Source organism: Callorhinus ursinus, unplaced genomic scaffold, assembly GCF_003265705.2.
Source record: "Callorhinus ursinus isolate GAN/ISIS: 27379988/994484 unplaced genomic scaffold, GSC_fseal_2.0 scaffold23, whole genome shotgun sequence".
NCBI classification, from domain to species: Eukaryota; Metazoa; Chordata; class Mammalia; order Carnivora; family Otariidae; genus Callorhinus; species Callorhinus ursinus.
The window spans coordinates 7,707,463-7,725,611 of NW_027397085.1; the positions used below are offsets into that span (position 1 = coordinate 7,707,463).

Below are 18,149 nucleotides of genomic sequence, written 5' to 3' on the forward strand. Positions count from 1 at the left end.
CTCATACCCACATGACAAGATCCAGAAGAACTAAGAGATCAAATGTTCTGGCTTTTCCCTGGGACAAAGAAGTATCTCCTAGAAACACCCTTCAACAGATTTCCTCCCATCCCAACCCCTGCGCTCATCCCTAGGAAAGAGAACAAGAAACCTTTAAACCAATCAGGCCCACCCAGAGCTGTGGGCTGATGGCTTCCCTGAAGCACATGGATGCATTTGTAAGTATGAATAACTGGAGAACAAAAAAATTAGAGTTCTGTAGGAGAGACAACAGGGGAACAGATGCTGGCAGATACCCAGTAGCATCCATTATAATACCTAAATTGAACAATTTCCAGACTTATGGGGTCAGGAAATCAAATTATATTAAATTAAAATTTTGGTCAAAAGAAGTAGAGAAAATATTTAGCTCCTGATTTGGGGAGGTGAGGGTAAGGGAAAAAAGCCAGGTCAACTAATCTTAGACAAAGCAGGAAAGAATATCTAATGGAAAAAAGACAGTCTCTTCAACAAATGGTGTTGGGAAAATTGGACAGCCACATGGAGTAAAATGAAACTGGACCAGTTTTACACCATATACAAAAATAAACTCAAAATAGATTAAAGTCCTTAATATGAGACAGGAATCCATCAAAATCCTAGAGGAGAACACAGGCAGCAACCTCTTTGACCTAGGTCACAGCAGCTTCTTGCTAGACACGTCTCCAAAGGCAAGGGAAACAAAAGCAAAAATGAACTATTGGGACTTCTTCAGGATAAAAAGTTTCTGCACAACAAAGGAAACAGTTGACAAAACTAAATGACAACCTACAGAATGGAAAGAGATATTTCCAAATGACTTAACAGATAAAGGGCTAGTATCCAAAATCTATTGATAATTTATCAAACTTACCAAAAAAATTAAAAATCCAGTTAAGAAATGGACAGAAGACATGAACAGACATTTCTCCAAAGAAGACATAAAAATGGCCAACAGACACGTGAAAAAATGCTCAGCATCACTTGGCATCAGGAAAATACAAATCAAAACCTCAATGAGATACCACCTCACACCAGTCAGAATGGCTAAAATCAACAAGTCAGGAAACGACAGATGTTGGTGAGGATGCAGAGAAAGGGGAAGCCTCCTACACTTTGGTGGGAATGCAAACTCGTGCAGCCACTCTAGAAAACAGTATGGAAGGGTCCTCAAAAAGTTAAAAATACAACTACCCTATGACTCAGCAGTTGTATCCAAAGGATACAAAAATAGTGATTTGAGGGGCGCCTAGGTGGCTCAGTCAGTTAAATGTCTGCCTTGGGCTCAGGTCATGATCCCCAGAGTCCTGGGATCGAGCCCTACATCAGGCTCCTTGCTCTGCAGGAAGCCTGCTTCTCCCTCTCCCACTTGCCCTGCTTATGTTCCTGCTTTTGCTATCTGTCAAATAAATAAATAAAATCTTTAAAAACAAAAATAGTGATTCGAAGGGGCACATGCACCCCAATATTTATAGCAACAATGTTCACAATAGCCAAACTATGAAAAGAGCCCAGATGTCCATCAACAGATGAATGGATAAAGAAGATACATATATACAGTGGAATACTACTCAGCCATCAAAAAAATGAAAACTTGCCATTTGCAATGACATGGATGGAACTAGAATCTATTATGCTAAGTGAACTCAGTCAGAGAAAGACAAATACTGTATGATTTCACTCATATGTGGAATTTAAGAAATGAAACAGATGAACACAGGGGAAGGGAAGGAAAAATAAAGTAAGATGAAAACCAAGAGGGAGGCAAAATGGAAGAGACTCTTATCTTTAGGGAACAAACTGAGGGTTGCTGGTGGGGGTGAGGTGGGAGGGATGGGGTAACTGGGTGATGGGCATTGAGTAGGGCATGTGATGTAATGAGCACTGGTGTTAAATGCAACTGATGAATCACTGAACTCTACTCCTGACACTAAGACTACACTATATGTTAATTAACTTGAATTTAAAGAAAATCTTGATAGGAAAAAAAATGCCAAGAGGAAAGACCTAAGACCCACACAAGAAGTATTTCCAGTGATCTCACCCAAATCTGGAGAGAATGCCGGCACTCTGAGAGCTCACAGGCAGGCTGTATGACATTTGCAGAGATCTCAGGAATCCTCCAAAGATACAGGAGTTATAGGAAGGGTACCAGTGCATGCTTCAATGTGTAAATTAATGAAAATAATCATGGACAGCACCTATCAAGTATGTGCTCTCCCTTAAGCACTTTACATACATTAAATGCTCATAAACTCCCAGTGAGAGGTTATTAGAAATGAGGAAAATGAGGTGCGGATAGGTTATTTGCCCAATTTCTGACCCTACGAATGGAGAAAGCAAGACATAAACCTAAGTTGATGTGATTCTGAAGCTCATGCTCTTGATCACTCATCTGTAATACCTAGTTTCTAGAGAAATCTAAGAATTAACTAAAGAAATGAAATCACATTCCACATCATGAGTTCAGAAGGATTCCAGTGTAGTTCTGGTAGTTTCTTTTCTCCATCATCAACTGATCAACCTTTGCTGGATACCCACTTGGACCTGAGAGATCACCTAGGTCATCTGGCCAACCCCTACAGCCTCTGCCCAAGTGTGGTCCACAGACCAGAAGCACTAGCATCAGTGCAAGCCTATTAGAAATGCAGAATCTCGGGCGCCTGGGTGGCTCAGTTGGTTAAGCGACTGCCTTTGGCTCAGGTCATGATCCTGGAGTCCCGGGATCGAGTCCCACATCGGGCTCCCTGCTCAGAGCAGTGAGTCTGCTTCTCCCTCAGACCCTCCCCCGTCTCATGCTCTCTATCTCATTCTAATAAAATCTCTAAAAAAAGAAAAGAAAAGAAATGCAGAATCTCAGGCCTTACCCTAAACCTAGTAGATTAGCATCTGCATTTTCATCTCCCCATAGTCCTCTCAAAGCTAAATACCCACTTCTTCCAGTTATTTCCTAGATCATGCTGTTCGTGTCTCCCATCTCGTGGTACCCAACCTAAGATGTGCATTAGAGTGACTTGAAATTATCCAAGGGTTGATCCCAGGAATCTGTATTTTTCACATACTCCCCAAGTACAGCCAAGGCCCAGATCTCAGGGCTCAGAACCAATGCCCTGCATGCCCTCTAGTTTCTTTTTTTTTTTTAATTTTTTTATTGTGATGTTAATCACCATATATTACATCATTAGTTTTTGATGCAGTGTTCCATGATTCATTGTTTGTTCATAACACCCAGTGCACCATGCAAAACGTGCCCTCCTCAATACCTATCACCAGGCTAACCCATCCTCTAGTTTCTTAATATTTTTCACGGAGTGCAGCTTGTCTTCACAGAGCTGAAGAGGAGGATCAGGCCAAAGTATATGCATTATTATGGCCTGTGGTCAGAGCATACTATTTTAATTAGTGCAGCCTAAAATGTGGCGAGACTTATAAGATAGTCTCATCACAGTGAGCCTGTATCAAGCTTGCTGATAACAAAATTCCAGCATCTTCCCCCCCACCACCACATGAGCTGTTTCAAATTCAGGTTTCCCTAGTTCTATACATAATCGCTCTATTTTCCTGAATTTAGATGTAAGACTCTGTACTTCTTCCTCTTAAAGTTCCACTTGTTGTTTTGAACCCCTGATTTCACCTGCCAAAAGTTCTGAATCTTTAGTCCATCCTTTATTGGAAAGCAATGAATGGACTAGGAAAAGTTAGACTCTAGAATCAGACATGCTTAGGTACCATGAGATTTACTGGAGACAAATGGCTCAAAAGGCTATGCCCAGACTTAAGAGGCCAGCTCAGTGCGGACAAGAAATTTTCATGTAACAGAATACCTGTTGAAGGAATTAATGAAATAATGCCTGATGGCCGGGATACTGGCGAGGAGACTGGCTAGCTACTTCTCCAAGTAAGAACAGACGGAGTTCTGAACTGAGACTGATTCAGTGATAAAGAAGGAAGATTTAGGGGGCTCTTTGAAAGGTAGAAACAATAAAATGTATTTGGGCAATTGCATGTCAGGGTAAGGAAGGATAAAGAGTCACAAGGACACCCACGTCTCCGGGCTGAGCAAGTAGGAGGACGTGGTTGCTGAGAGCAGGACCAAGTGCAAACCACCTCAGCCCACCCATAGAACGCCTGAGGGCTCCAGGGAGATAGGAGTGCCCTCCAACACCTGTGTGTTTAACTGAAACAGGACCGGTACCTTTATGGACCTAACTCAATTGTGACACAGATATCGTCCCACCAGTAATAATCTCTGGATGAACCTTGAGGACATTATGCTAAGTGAAATAAGCCAGACAAAAATGGATAAATATTTTATGATTCCACTTACATAAGATACCTAGAACAGACAAATTCATAGAGACAGAAAGTAGAATAGTGTTGCCAGGCACTGGGGAAAGGGAAGAACGGGGAGTTAGTGTTTAAGGACTACAGAGTTTCAGTTTGGGATAGTAAGTTCTGGAGCTGGGTGGTGGTGATGGTTGCACAGCAGTGGGAATGTACTTAATGCCATTGAACTGTATACTTGAGAACGGTTAAGATGGAAATTTTTATGTTATATTTTGCTACAATAACAAGAATGTTTTCAATGTAATCTCAAGTTATCAACCATCCATGTTGATAATTATTCCCCTGTCTGGTTAAGCTTGGTTGGGACTGAGGAACTGACAAGTCCTCAGAGACTTAAATGCTCTGTTTAATCCACTGAAAAGTTACAGCAAAAGCACCAGGGCATAAAGAGATGATTCAGAAACCAATTCTGTCGAAACAAAATGTCAGGTGCTATTATGCCCCATTATGTAAAAATAATTTTCCTGCTTTTGCCTCTGTGAATGTTTTTGCTCTGATCTCATTTCTTTCCATCACCTTGGATAAATCTCATTAGAAACCTGTTTAAGTACTCCCAGCAGCTAACCTAAAATGAGGCACATACAGAAGTCAAAATACGGCAAATCTTCAAGGGAGCTGTGAACTGTACCTTCAAAGATGTTTATACAACCTAAAATTTAAGATTTTTAAATCCATGCAAGAGTCTTGAAATGAACGGTTGCTCCGTTTTGAAATCCCCTGATGTAGCCTCACCCTGTAAAGCGACACTCAGTTTTGACTGCACACCGGAATCACTTAAAGGAGCTTTAAAAATTACTGAGAACTGCATCCTAACCTTAGAGTCTGATTTAGTTATGTGGAGTCCCATGCGGGCATCAGGATTTTTTGTAAGCAAAGTTCCTCAGGTGATTCTAACGTTCAGCCTTGGCTGTGAACCAGTGACCAAGAAGTTAAGACAAATTCACCCCACCCTGAAAATGAGAGAGAAAGACAAATATATAATGACCTAAGCAAAAATTTACAAGAGTGATACTATCACCAAAGCAGAAATTGATCTTAGAACTCTAACATTTCAGAGCTAAGAAGGAACTTCAAGACCATCTAGAGCCATTGCTGGTTCTCAGAGCATGATCCCTGAACCGTCAGCATCAGCTGGAAACATGTGAGAAATGTAGATTCTGGGGCCCACTCCAGATGGTAGAATCAGAATCTGAGGTAGAGCCCAGCAATCGGTGTTTTATTTATTTATTTTTCTGGCAATCTGTGTTTTAAGAAGCCCTCCAGGAGATTCTGATAGCAGCTGAATTTTGAGAACCATTGTTCTAGAGCAGTGATGGGGAGCTTTAAAAAAATATCCCCATCACTCCACAAAGATTCTGATTCAACTTTTAAACCTCTTCAGCTGATTCTAATGTGAAAACAGGGTGGAAAACTAGTCAAGTTCCACCCTATATTGAGACAAGGAAAGACCAGCCCAAGATGAGACAATTAGTTAGTACCACCATCTGAACAAGAACCCAAATTCCTTGATTCCAAATTGAGCTCGATGTCCAGTAAGCAATTCTAGTTCTCTTACTCTGGATACTAAATCCCTTCTAGTATGGATTTACATTATGGCTCAGTTCAAAAACTGCATTTTTCCTTTACTTATGGTGCTGTGGTCTAGGAACTTGATCCTCTGGTTCTCTTTCCTATATCCCTCATGTTGGATAGAGGAGATTAGAAGACAAGCCACATCAACATCAAGACAAAGCAAAAATAAAAATGCCAATTGCTCCAAAATAAAAACAGAAGCCCCACAAGTACTTGCAAACATCCACAGAATACATGCAATTTGTTAACATTTCAAGTGAGATTATAGAAAATATTTTGCATTTCTATGAGAAGGAAGCTACCCAACAGGTCACAAAGGTACCTAAGAAATCCCTCATTTGGGCCTTCTGGCTCTTGGAACGGCTGTTTTTACATTATCCCCAATGGAAGACTGTCAGATTTTTTAGCCAGATTTCAATTAAAAGTAACCTAAAATCTTGCTCAGTGACACATTTCAATGATCAAAAGGTTGCAATAAGTTGAGTTTCCCTTGTAGCAATTTTAACACTCAATCCATACTCATTGTGCCACCATAAGTAGCAGAAATAAAGGGGACCTGGGGAAGTGGAAAGAAAACTTGACTAACTAGACAGAGAAGGAAACAACTACTAGGTCAGAGAGGCTGAACTTGCTTCCCGCCCATCTTCAAGTTCACATAGCTTTTTGGTAGCAGAACTAGGGGTTAACTGGCCTTCTCCCCATCTTTCCCAGTCTCTCCACAACCATGATGCCACCCACGTATTTTTTGAGTCTTCACAACTTGTTACTAACATGACATTGTTACCTAGACACAACTTTTATTTATTTTTAAAATTTTTATTTATTCTTTTGACAGAGAGAGACACAGTGAGAGAGGGAACACAAGCAGGGGGAGTGGGAGAGGGAGAAGCAGGCTTCCCGCGGAGCAGGGAGCCCGACGCGGGGCTCGATCCCAGGACCCTGGGATCATGACCCGAGCCGAAGGCAGACGCTTAACAACTGAGCCACCCAGGAGCCCCTAGACACAACTTTTAAAAGTTAACAAAAACACTAGTTTCTTAAAGAATTAAATTCTACTGGAAGTTACTGCATCTGAAAGCACCAGAGTCAGCATTACAAATGCAGCAATACTTGTATCATAAACATATGTTTATAGAACAGAATTTAGCAATAGGTCTTAAAAGCCCATACACTTTGATCCAACAATCTCGCTTCTAGGAATTTATAATAATCACAGTTACGTGAAGACACTACAAGATATTTACTGCAGCATTATCTGTAATAGTGAGAAGCCAGAGACAACCTAAGTATCCAAAAATAGGGGAGTGGTTAAATCAAATAGGACGGCCATACAACGTAGTATTGTGCAACATCACAATTGTTGTAAATAAAGTAGCACATGACATGGAAACATGCCAAGACATTTACACATTAAGTGAAAATGAAGGTAATAGAGTAACTTTTTTTGTGGGGGAAAAAAAAAATCCCACAATAGAGAAAAGAATAGTACAGTCGATAGATGAAACTGGTAATAGTAACAGCTATCTCTGGGTGGTGAAATTATGGAGAATTTTCACTTTCTTTACTCCAAGTTTTCTCAAAAAAACACTGTTGGATTTTAAGTTATAATTTTAAAACAAATGTCATTTTTAATTATCTTACAACATAGGAGTACGATAAAGCTATTGAAAAATGTACATTTCCTACAGAAACCTCTTGAAAGTAGCCCTAGCATTCCAACACTGTAACTTTTCACTCATAATTAAAACTTGCTGAATTACACATTAAATTTATTTCTCCACCTTACTTCTAACAAGTAGTGCTGGTCATGTTCTCTCTTCAGTCAGTTCTGTTAGATCACAACCTTCTAAGACTTTGTTCTCCCTCAATTTTTAAAGATTTTATCTATTACTTATCATTTGTTTATTGAGAGAGAATCTTAAGCAGGCTCCGTGCAGGCCTCGATTTGAAGACCCTGAGATCATGACTTGGGATGAAATCAAGAGTGGGAAGCTTAATCAACTGAGCCACCCAGGTGCCCCAACCCTTCTCTCTCTTAACCTAAGGAGTAGCATAAACCTGTGATTTGGGTCACCGTTGTAAAAGGAAAAGCAGCAAGACACACTGACATGCTGGGTGCTACAGAAAATAAAATTGCCCCTGCCTTGTGGTAAACTCTCCTCCTGAGCCGATTAGATGGCTCTCTAGAATGCTAACACATATCATGTGTTTGATATAATGCTGAAATTCACAAAGTTACAAAGCAGGCAGGCGACCTCTAGAAGCTGAAAAAGACAAGGGAACGGATTTTCCCTTCAAAGTCTCCAGAGTGAACACAGCCCTGCCAGTATCTTGATTCTAGACTTCTGGCCTCCACAACTAGAACAGAATAAACTTGTATTGGTTTTTTTGTTTTGTTTTGTTTATTTTAAGTCACGAAAACGTTACAAAGCAGGTATCTGGAAGAGTGGCTTTTAAGAGGTATCAAAACCTGACATCCATCGGTCCTCCATGATAATCAACTAGAGAGAGAGCGGAGGTCCCAATCTGCTCTCACCTGTTCCCCAGCGTAATTCACAGCAGGGCCTGTTCCCACCCAAGTATCCCAGAGTGGATCATCAGTTAGCTTGATTACAAACCCCACCTGGAATGTACATTTGCCTAGAAAAGGTCAAAAGTAGATAGAAATTTCATTTAGCTCAAAAAGCAACTTTATCCTTAGCATTCTGATTCTATATAACGAGAGAATTTGAGGCACATTAAATTTTTTTCAAAATGTATTTTTAAGTGTTTGGTGGTACTTTCTGTTAAAACAATAAAAACCTGGCATTATTAGATACTGATTGTAATTTCTAACATTTGCAAAGAAATGTTATAAATAACCAGAGACCATGATTATCTAGTTCATTCTCTTGCAGTTTTTCTAAATACTGAATTTCAGAACTAGTAATTAAGATTTGTAAGAAATTGGCTTTGGCCAGAATAATCAACAATCATCATTCCAGGACACCAACGAACACATTTCAGAACCAACAAGGACATGTGGCCTCTTCCCAAAAAAGTCTTATTAAATCATGGAAAAACCTGCCGTTACCTACCCTTGGAAAGGTTATACCAGCCTCTCTAGTTGTGCCTTATGCACAAACATGCACATCTGGCAAATAATTTTTTTACTTGCACATTCAACAATGCCTTCTGGTAGTGTAAAGAAAGTATTTCAACAAATTCTAAATTGAATTATTTTCTTGAAAACTGAAAAATACAATTAGTTTTGTCTCTTTTATTCTCGAAGTACCCAGAGTGGCTAATTTAGATTAATTTGCTGCATACTTAAGATTCTAAGTTACTCCTATTATCCTGGCTGCAATTCTCATTTATAAGAACTGAGATGTAGGAAAAAGAAATATTCTCCCTACCAAACAAAAAGTTCTGCGAGGTGAATGTGTTAAGTAACCACACTGTGGTAACCATTTCAAAATATACATGTATCAAATCACACTGTACACCTTCAACTTCCATGTGATATGTCAGTAAACCTAGGAGGGGGCAGACAAAAAATGCTGCCCGTTTTGATAAAAGTTTTTTTTTATTGGCTTAAGTATGTAACAATTTAACTATTTTAAGTGTGGTGCTCGTGATGATGGTGATCTTTTTAGAGAGAACAATTTCTTTAGAGAGGTAAAAACAGTCCTAAAAAATTCATCAACCTTTGACTTGATGATTCATAGCAAAGCAATATTACCTACACTTGATTTTTTTTTAATTTTTGTTTTCTGACATGGATGTAAATTTTAACTGAAACTTTAATATAATTTACTCATTTAAAATGCTTACCATGTCCCCTTTGTTGGTTCGAAAACTGGCCCCAGAACAGGGAGGCCAAGGGAGGGACGGGAGAGAGACGGCCACTCCACGTTGGTGAGCGAAGGAATGCACTTCTGAGCGAGGTCTGCATCCGCCACAACACGAGATCATCTCCACACCCATGGCCCAGAATCTTGTTTATAAAGAAGCCTTAACTGGGTTCAGACGGTCTCAACACCTTCCTCTCTCAAGGCTATGTTCTTGAAATGGCTCCCCCTACAGCAACAGTGTGTGGGGGAACCTTCCAAGGACAGGGGAGGGGATGTGCTCTCAGTGACCTGGTCCCACATCCTTCCGAAAATGCAGCCCACCTCTGAGCTGTGAGCATTTATCTGTACACATCTCAAAAAATTAAACTGATTTCTGATACACAAATGCTGCCTAAATTTTTTTTTTAAGATTTTATTTATTTATTTGACAGAGAGACACACGGCGAGAGAGGGAACACAAGCAGGGGGAGTGGGAGAGGGAGAAGCAGGCTTCCCACGGAGCAGGAAGCCCGATGTGGGGCTCGATCCCAGGACCCTGGGACCATGACCTGAGCCGAAGGCAGACGCTTAACGACTGAGCCACCCAGGTGCCCCAAATGCTGCCTAAATTGAAAATGACATACAAAGTTTGAAATATTAATTTTATTAGGAAAGCACTGGTTAGTTGTATTAGATCACATAATCAGCCACTTAATTGAAATGTGGTCTGAAGACATCAATTAAAATATGGATTTCTCATTCACTCAACAAATACGTAAGCACCTACAAGTGCTAGGGCCTGCGGCTACAGGCTAAACAGGACATCCTTGCTCTCAGAGAGCTTACATTCTAGCAGGAGGGCAATATTAAAGAAATGTTTAGGTTTCTCATAAATACATAAGACAGAGAAGAAAGTGGCTGGGCTTTACGAGAGCACCTAGTGTCTAGCCCAGCCCAGGGAAGTCACAGAGACAAAAAGGTCAGTGTTTAAGGGAAGGTAGGATGGTACAGGCAGAGGGAACCTTGGGTGGTGGACCCTAAGGTGGGAAGGCCTCTACAGGCTCAAGGAACAAGAAATCTGTAACAGCTGGAGCACCGAGCGTGAGGAAGAGTCAAGGAGATGAGGCAGAAGAGGGGATGTGATGATCACAGTCCTGGAGAGCATGAGGGGTCTGGCACTTCGACAGGGAACCAGTGAGACGGGGCAGCAAAGGAGCAGCATGACCAGATGCACACTTAGAACGGCCACCTTCATCTCACCGTGATGGGGAAGCAGTACTAGCTACAACTGGATGCAGGGAGACCACTCGTAAAGCCCGTGGGGGTGAAAGATGGAAATAATGGGGAATCCAAAGGGCAGGAGGGAAAGTCAACAGCCCTTGATGACTCAGTCCGAGGTTCCCATAATCCCATCCGTGCAGACGTCCAGTAGACCCGTTAGATACACGGGTCTGGAGCTCAGGGAGAACAGCCTCGACACAGGAATCATCCACATTCAGATGGCCACCGAAGCCATAAGGCCTGAAATGACCCAGCGGGAAGAAACCAAACCATGAGAAACGCCTACACTTAAGAATGAGGAGAGGGCCAGGGGCTGGGGGAGAGGGAATGGGAAGCGGCTATTCATAACAGAGTTTCAGTTTGGAATGATGAAAAGTTCTGGAGCTGGGTGGTGGCCATGGTTGCACGACCGTGTGAATGGACTTCATGCCGCAGAACTGTGCAGCTAAAAATGGTTAAAATGGTACATTTTATGTTATATATATTTTACCACAGTTTTTCAAAAAGAATGAGGAGACACCTCCATATTACTTTTGTATCTTTCAGAATCAGAATCTATTCATGTTTTACTAATGAGAAATCAGAACAAATGGTGAAGGAAGTGGGAGAGAAATGCGTAGAGGAACAGAGCCTGACAAAGGAGACGGAACAAGAGGGGCCAAAGAGGTTGGTGGAAAACCTAGAGTTACAGTCTGGAAGCTAAGGATAGCACTGCTAGGAACAAGTGTCTGACTGCTCTTAATGCCGCAGGAAATTCAGTCTCGCAACATCGAGAAAGAACCCACTGGCTTCAGCAACATGGAGGCCAACCTTGGAGAGGGCTGTTGGCAGTGGAAGGCGATGAGTAGGATGAAGAGAGAATGGGGAGGAAACAGAGCCCCAAGTGCAGACAGCAACAAGTCTGACTGTTACAGGAAGGAGCAGGGTGGTGGCTGAAAGGCAAAGTTAACAGATGCTTTTCAAAATTATGTGTGTTAAAATAGCATCGTGTATAATCAGCAAAGCAATCATTTCGGTGGAAAAACAACCTTCTGTGAATAATCTCAATCATACCTGGGATTTATAGGTTATGGAACTTTTCATACTACACGTGGGTTAGAAAGGCTAACTGTAAGTTATTCTCTTCATTTTATGGGCGGTAAAGTGGAGCCACAGAAAAATTTCTCTAAGAAGATGGACAAGGAATTGAAGTTCATCAAATAAATATCTTCACTGATTTTTTTTTTTAAGGTAGAAAAGTACAATGCACTGTGTTGAGGATTTTAGTGTAATAGCCACATGTTGGAAAAGCCTAAAATTTTAAGGCTACCAGTACATTAATTTTTGGTACATGTCCCATGGAAGACGCCTTATATTCCAGTTACATCCTGAAGATGCCAAAGTCAGTCTTCTGGATTGGTGCGTTGAGGGCCGCACTAAGACTGAGACCCAGCACCAGTCTGGTGTCCACTGGATCAATAATCCCATCATCCCACAGCCTGATAAAAGAACAAAACATCAGTTATTAGGATTCCATCACCAAACAACCATTTACACAATTTATGTCCAGAAACGCTGAGGTTTTTCCTCAGGTCCTAGAGGGACTGACTGATGAGCTTCTGCACGCTACATTCTCACAACCAAAACCACATTCAAAGGAGGGGAAAAGAGAGAAAGAAAAACGACAGGACTTTCATCCCAGGCCCTCACAGAATGTCAGAGTGAGCTTATGGCTTTGGGAACTGCTTCAAGAAACCTCAGAATAATCCTTGATTTCAACATATTTTTATGTATTTCAGGAAAATGTTTCCTGTTCCTCTTCTGCCCACATCCAAATGTACAAGTTGATGTGTCCCTGTTATTAATATGGAGAGAGGCCCATGAACCCAGGTAATAATCTCAAACCAAAGTCTCTACCGGAAAAGGTGTATTCCCCCAAACTCCCAAACTTTCAAGAAACGATGACAATTACAGAAGACACTTCACTACATTTGGTTAATAAAATACCTTCAATATAAGCTCTTTATTTTTTGCTAAAATAGGAAAGTAAGTAATTGCTTTAAGCTGCCTACAAAAGAAACTCTGAAGTAGGAATGTGTTTGCTTTTCACTGACAACCTCAATTTTATAAAGAAAAACGAATGAGAAATACTGTTTTTTAAAGGTCATTAGCAGGTGGCAGTTTGGCTTTCTTCAAACAAACTGCCTTCGGTATCTGGACAATAGCATCAATTATTAAACCATACTTACATCAACAGGCCATGAATCAAATCTTTGCTCATAAAACATTCATAACAGGGACCCTGACGTATCAACAGCCAATAAGGAAAGGCCACTCTTGTCACGCACAACCAGGTCAATTGATTACACTCCCTTCTGAAGCCTACAGCAGCGAGCTGTATCCAGCGAGCACGGCAAAGCCAGAGCCCCTTTGTGATGGTCATGAAAATGACCATTCCAGGTAAGAGGCCCTGATCAAATGCCTGAAAAAGTTCTGATTGTAAAAAGAAGTGAGCAGAAGAAAACAGGCAGGCTGCACCTCTAAGATGGATTAGGAGAAACACAGGTTACAGCAGCGAATAATGAAAGAGCTCTCTGAAAAGACAGGTCCAACCGTGGCAGAGCCGAAACAGACCACAGAAGTTTACTGTTAAGCTGAGATTTACTAAACCTGAGGAAGGGACCATAAATTGGCTTGAAAACCCTTTCATCTTTCAAAGAAAATTGCTGTCCCCCTGCCACCAAGTGTTTCATCAGGAGGGTTAAGCATTCTCAGATTAACAGAAAAACCTTGGTGTCTTACAATATTTATTTCCAAAGATAAATCTATCTGGGCCATTTGCTCTCCTGCCTTGAGTACAGTCCATTAAAATAATACTACTAATGTAAGCATGAAAATAATAAGGGATTCAGCCTTTCTCAAAAGATGACTTAGCCAGGGCTGGAAAACTTATTCATGGCTCACACAAGATACACTATTTTTCAAAGTTTAATTTCACCTGTCCTTGTGAATTTCACTCAAAATCTTACGGAGAAACAAAAAGCTGTAGGGGAGCTTACAATTTATTATCTTCTCTTGAGCCTTTTTTTTAGGGTTTTTTATTTCCTCTTTGCTTTTACTGGCTACTATAGAAGTCTGTTTAAGTGATGGTAAACAAGAACATATTTAGGTCTCAAAGACTATAAAATACGTTGGTCTTACTAAATGAATCAATGACTCACAACGAAATATACCTGCGAATTTGCTGGCGAAAATACGTATGAACAAGAAGAGAAATGGGCCTTTTAAAGATGCCAAATGGTGTTATTTTCATTCTGAAATTAAATATGCTCTTGAAAATAAGTCTGTTCAGCCCTTGTACCCCCAGTGCTAGGAACAGCGCCTGCCACAAAAGTTGTGTTCAGATGACTGAATGAATTCTAATTTATTTTCTTTTCTCCTTCCTCTCCAGCTTACCTTCACCAGTAAATGACATAAATCACAGCATAACCTAATTTTGAAAGACACAAATAGCTATTTTCTTTATTCCATCTGCCCAAGGGATAAGATGAAGATAGGAAGCTTAGATTATTCTTCCGAATGAAGGACATTAAAGTTGCTGAAAACAGAGATCTTAATGCACACACACCAGCCAGCCTCCAGCCCGGGCAGGCCATGATAATTTATTACCTCATTAAGTGGTGTAAGAAACAAACAGAACCAAGAGCTGCAATGGCATGTGGGGTGATTACTTGGTGTTGACACCCAGACCCTGGCTGTGAGCAATCACTTTCTGAATGCACAAGCACGCTTGTTAGGAAGTGCCCACCAGTGTCCAGCCAATCTCGTGAGTAAAATGGGTAAACACGAAAGAATCAAAGAGTGATAGGGCAGGAATCCCCATGTTGAAGAAAAACATTATAAAAGAACGAATTCCTAAAAAAAACACAGCCAGGATAACTCTTAACTCTTAAACTTTTCAGCCCCTGTAGGCCCAGACACCTCACCTGTAAGTGGGACAAGGAAGGAGGAGGGAGGGTTGCAGAATCAGACCAATGGTGGTGGGTACACAGCCCAGCCTGGGAGAAGGGGGTGGTGTTTCAGCAGACATTCCCATTATAGACGGAACAATACGAAATTAAGTGCGTCCAAACGTTCCTTTGTGGTTCCCATGAAGGCTGGACCAACCCAACTGTCCAGATCTCTGGAAAGCTGCCGCCCTGACAGCCCAGATGCACCCATCAGGGAGGTGGTTATTCCTTGGCTCCCACCTTGCACTGGAGTAGTAAGGGTCTCCTTCCTCTTCAAACCTCTTAATGATGGGCTCTTTTAAGGCTGCTTCATCAGCACTGGAGAACTGAAAGAAAAAGGCCCACGAGTCAGTCCACTGCAATAAGAGAACAGATCCACTCAAGAGAACCTCAAGAAAAAAGGGGCAAGCATTTCACGAGTAATGATTTTACAACCAACATCTGCACAGCGATATATAGAGATTACAAGTGACGCTTTCACACACAAGATCTCACCTGAGACCTGAGTGCCATCAGTGCATCATTACATCTCCCTTATCAGAGACAACATCCTGAAGCTGTTTAGTGTAAATTTCAGAACCAAGGGTATCACATATTCTAGCAGGCTCCAACAGTGGATGTGACTTATACAGTGTAGTTAGAGGGCAACCTTACATTTAGCAGCTTCTGTTGAAAGTGGACAAGTAGGGAATTTTCATTCAAAAGGGCCAAATTCAAAAAATTTTAAAGCTTAAAGGGGTAAAACAACAACCACAACTTGAATAAGTTCAAACAGCTGAGAGAGATTTTTCCCTAATTAAAAATTTAGTGGCTTGCCCACCCGTATTGCCAGAAACAAGTGATAATTGATTCAGTTGTAAAAATCTTTATGCAAACTAATTTTGAAACCCTAAAAAATATTTTCAACTTAAAAAGTATTTCACACCAAAAACAAATGATAAATGATAAATAAATCCAACCTTCTTTTATGTACATTCATAGTTTAATATAATTTTATGTCAAGAATTTGGAGGGAGAACCACTAAAATCCTGTACTTTCCTTTCATATATAAAAAGAGATAGATCTATAGATTTGTATGTCAAATTATCAAACAACAACTATCTAATAAGAGACTACTGAGCTACGGTTTAAGATAAGTCTTCAAAATATCACGTAGAGGGGCGCCTGGGTGGCTCAGCTGCTTAAGCATCTGATTCTTGATTTTGACTCAGGTCCTGGTCTCAGGGTTGTGAGATTAAGCTCCACGTGGGCCCCATGCTCAGCGTGGAGTCTGCTTGAGGATTCTCTCCCTCTGCCCCTCCCGACACCCACTCCCTCCCTCTCTAAATAAATAAAATCTTTAAAAAAATATGTATCAGATGGACTTTATACCCCCACCATCACACACACACACACACACACACACACAAATAAACCTTTCATTTTGCTTCGATACTAATCAGTACTGAAGTGAATATGAAACCTAATTTTAAGTGTGCAGAGTTCCTGCTGCTTAGAAAAGACAACTGAGGACGTGGGGCATGTTTGGGATGCATTCAGGGAGCTAGGGCCCACCCTCCATGCTTATCTTATCCCCATCCCACCACTAGACAGTTGACCAGATGACCCCTAAATAGCAGGAATGAGAACCTTCAAGGCAAGGCCTCCTCCACGTTATGCCCTGTTATGATAAAACAGCACACTTGAACAATTCCAAGAACATGCATCAATCATTTGAAGGCTTGGTGCTTACACAAAATAGCTGTAAGTTCTAACTAACAAAAATTAGTGAAGGGGCATCTGGGTGGCTCAGTCAGTTAAGCCTCCCACTCCTGATTTCGGCTCAGGTCATGATCTCAGGGTCATAGAATCGAGCCCTGAATCGGACTCCATACTCAGCATGGAACCTACTGAGATTCTCTCTCCCTCTGCCCCATCACCACCACTGCGCTGCTCCCCACCACCCACTCATGCACGTGGGTGCTCTCTCAAAAAAAAAAATTAATGCAAAACTTCAAAAGAATCTCTGAGACACAAACAAAAGAATCCACTTTAAAAACCTGCAGTGAAGAACCTGCCTTAATAAATTACCTTGTTGTTCACTCAACCCTTAGACTGTGTGTTGTCAGCCCCCAGAATGTCAGCTCAAGGGGCAAGAACCACATTTTCTCTGAGTCATGTAAATTTTCTAAGGTGCTCGGGAGCACACTGTACCCTGTGGAGTCCTCAGTACCTTTTGTTTGATGTTGCTGATGAGACCTAAATAATAACAATCCCTTAAAGTACCTCCTATTAACATGCAGCAAAACTAAAAGCAGCCCCTTGCTGATTTGCCTTTCATCAAGCTGCCAGTGACCTCTCCATTTTCCTTCATTTATCCATGCACAGGATAATGTTACTCATTTCTCAATTAGATGACTGCGCCCTCCCACTCAAAGACAATCTAAGACAGAAACTGAAAAAACAAAATTCTGCTGCTTTCAGTTATAAAATCAAAGAAGTAAATCACATTTCTTTAAATCTCACTAATAGCAAATGACTAAGAGCCAAACATCTTTATGCCTCAGGCACTCACAGGCACAGTTTCTAAAGAGTTTTCTTGGAGATTCAGAAAAATTACAAGAAGGGACCTCAAATAAAGTGGCTCTAAGAAGAGAGACAGAGCATATGTAAGTCGATATTTCTTAAAGTCAGCATCTTCTAAATGAAGCCAGGCCCTGGGGTGAGACCCTGACCCATGAACACTGAGAGGTTCTGGGCACGCTGCTCCCTGCCTCCAGAGTGTTCAGTGATAAAAGCCAAACCCAGAGAGGCAGAAGAAATGGCATTTACTTGTTTCCCTTCACGTGCTCTTTGGTCCTTTGCTACTGTGGCCAACACATTGGCTGCCTGCTCTCCTCCCATCACTGAGATGCGAGCATTTGGCCATAGGTAGAGGAATCTTGGGCTGTGCGGAGAGAAAAAAGAAAAAATGATGAAGTTAATTCACCGTACAACACAGCAATCTTCACAGGCCTGTTTACCTTCTAAATTAGTGGTTCTTCATTCTAGCTGTGCATTACAAAGGGGAAAACCAGGCTCGGAACGCACCCCAGGCTAATCTCCAGAGGTGTGGCCTGAATGGAGTAGGATTTCTAAGTTCTCCAGATG

The 18,149-nt window shown here is 41.2% G+C and overlaps 1 protein-coding gene across 5 annotated transcripts in view; it reads right to left on the minus strand.

The window, feature by feature from the left end:
• MCCC2 (methylcrotonyl-CoA carboxylase subunit 2) overlaps positions 1-18,149 on the minus strand; it is a 78,979-nt gene that overhangs the window by 2,420 nt on the left and 58,410 nt on the right. For 4 of the 5 annotated variants that reach the window (XM_025892869.2, XM_025892868.2, XM_025892870.2 and 1 more), the window contains 3 exons: positions 17,832-17,946; positions 15,260-15,345; positions 10,398-12,508 (listed from right to left, as the gene is read on the minus strand). In XM_025892869.2, the coding sequence (XP_025748654.2) occupies positions 12,391-12,508; positions 15,260-15,345; positions 17,832-17,946 (319 nt within the window). In that variant the 3' untranslated portion in view covers positions 10,398-12,390. Of the gene's footprint in view, positions 1-10,397; positions 12,509-15,259; positions 15,346-17,831; positions 17,947-18,149 lie in introns of those variants that run through there. The other variant, XM_073905367.1, reaches the window with a different exon arrangement.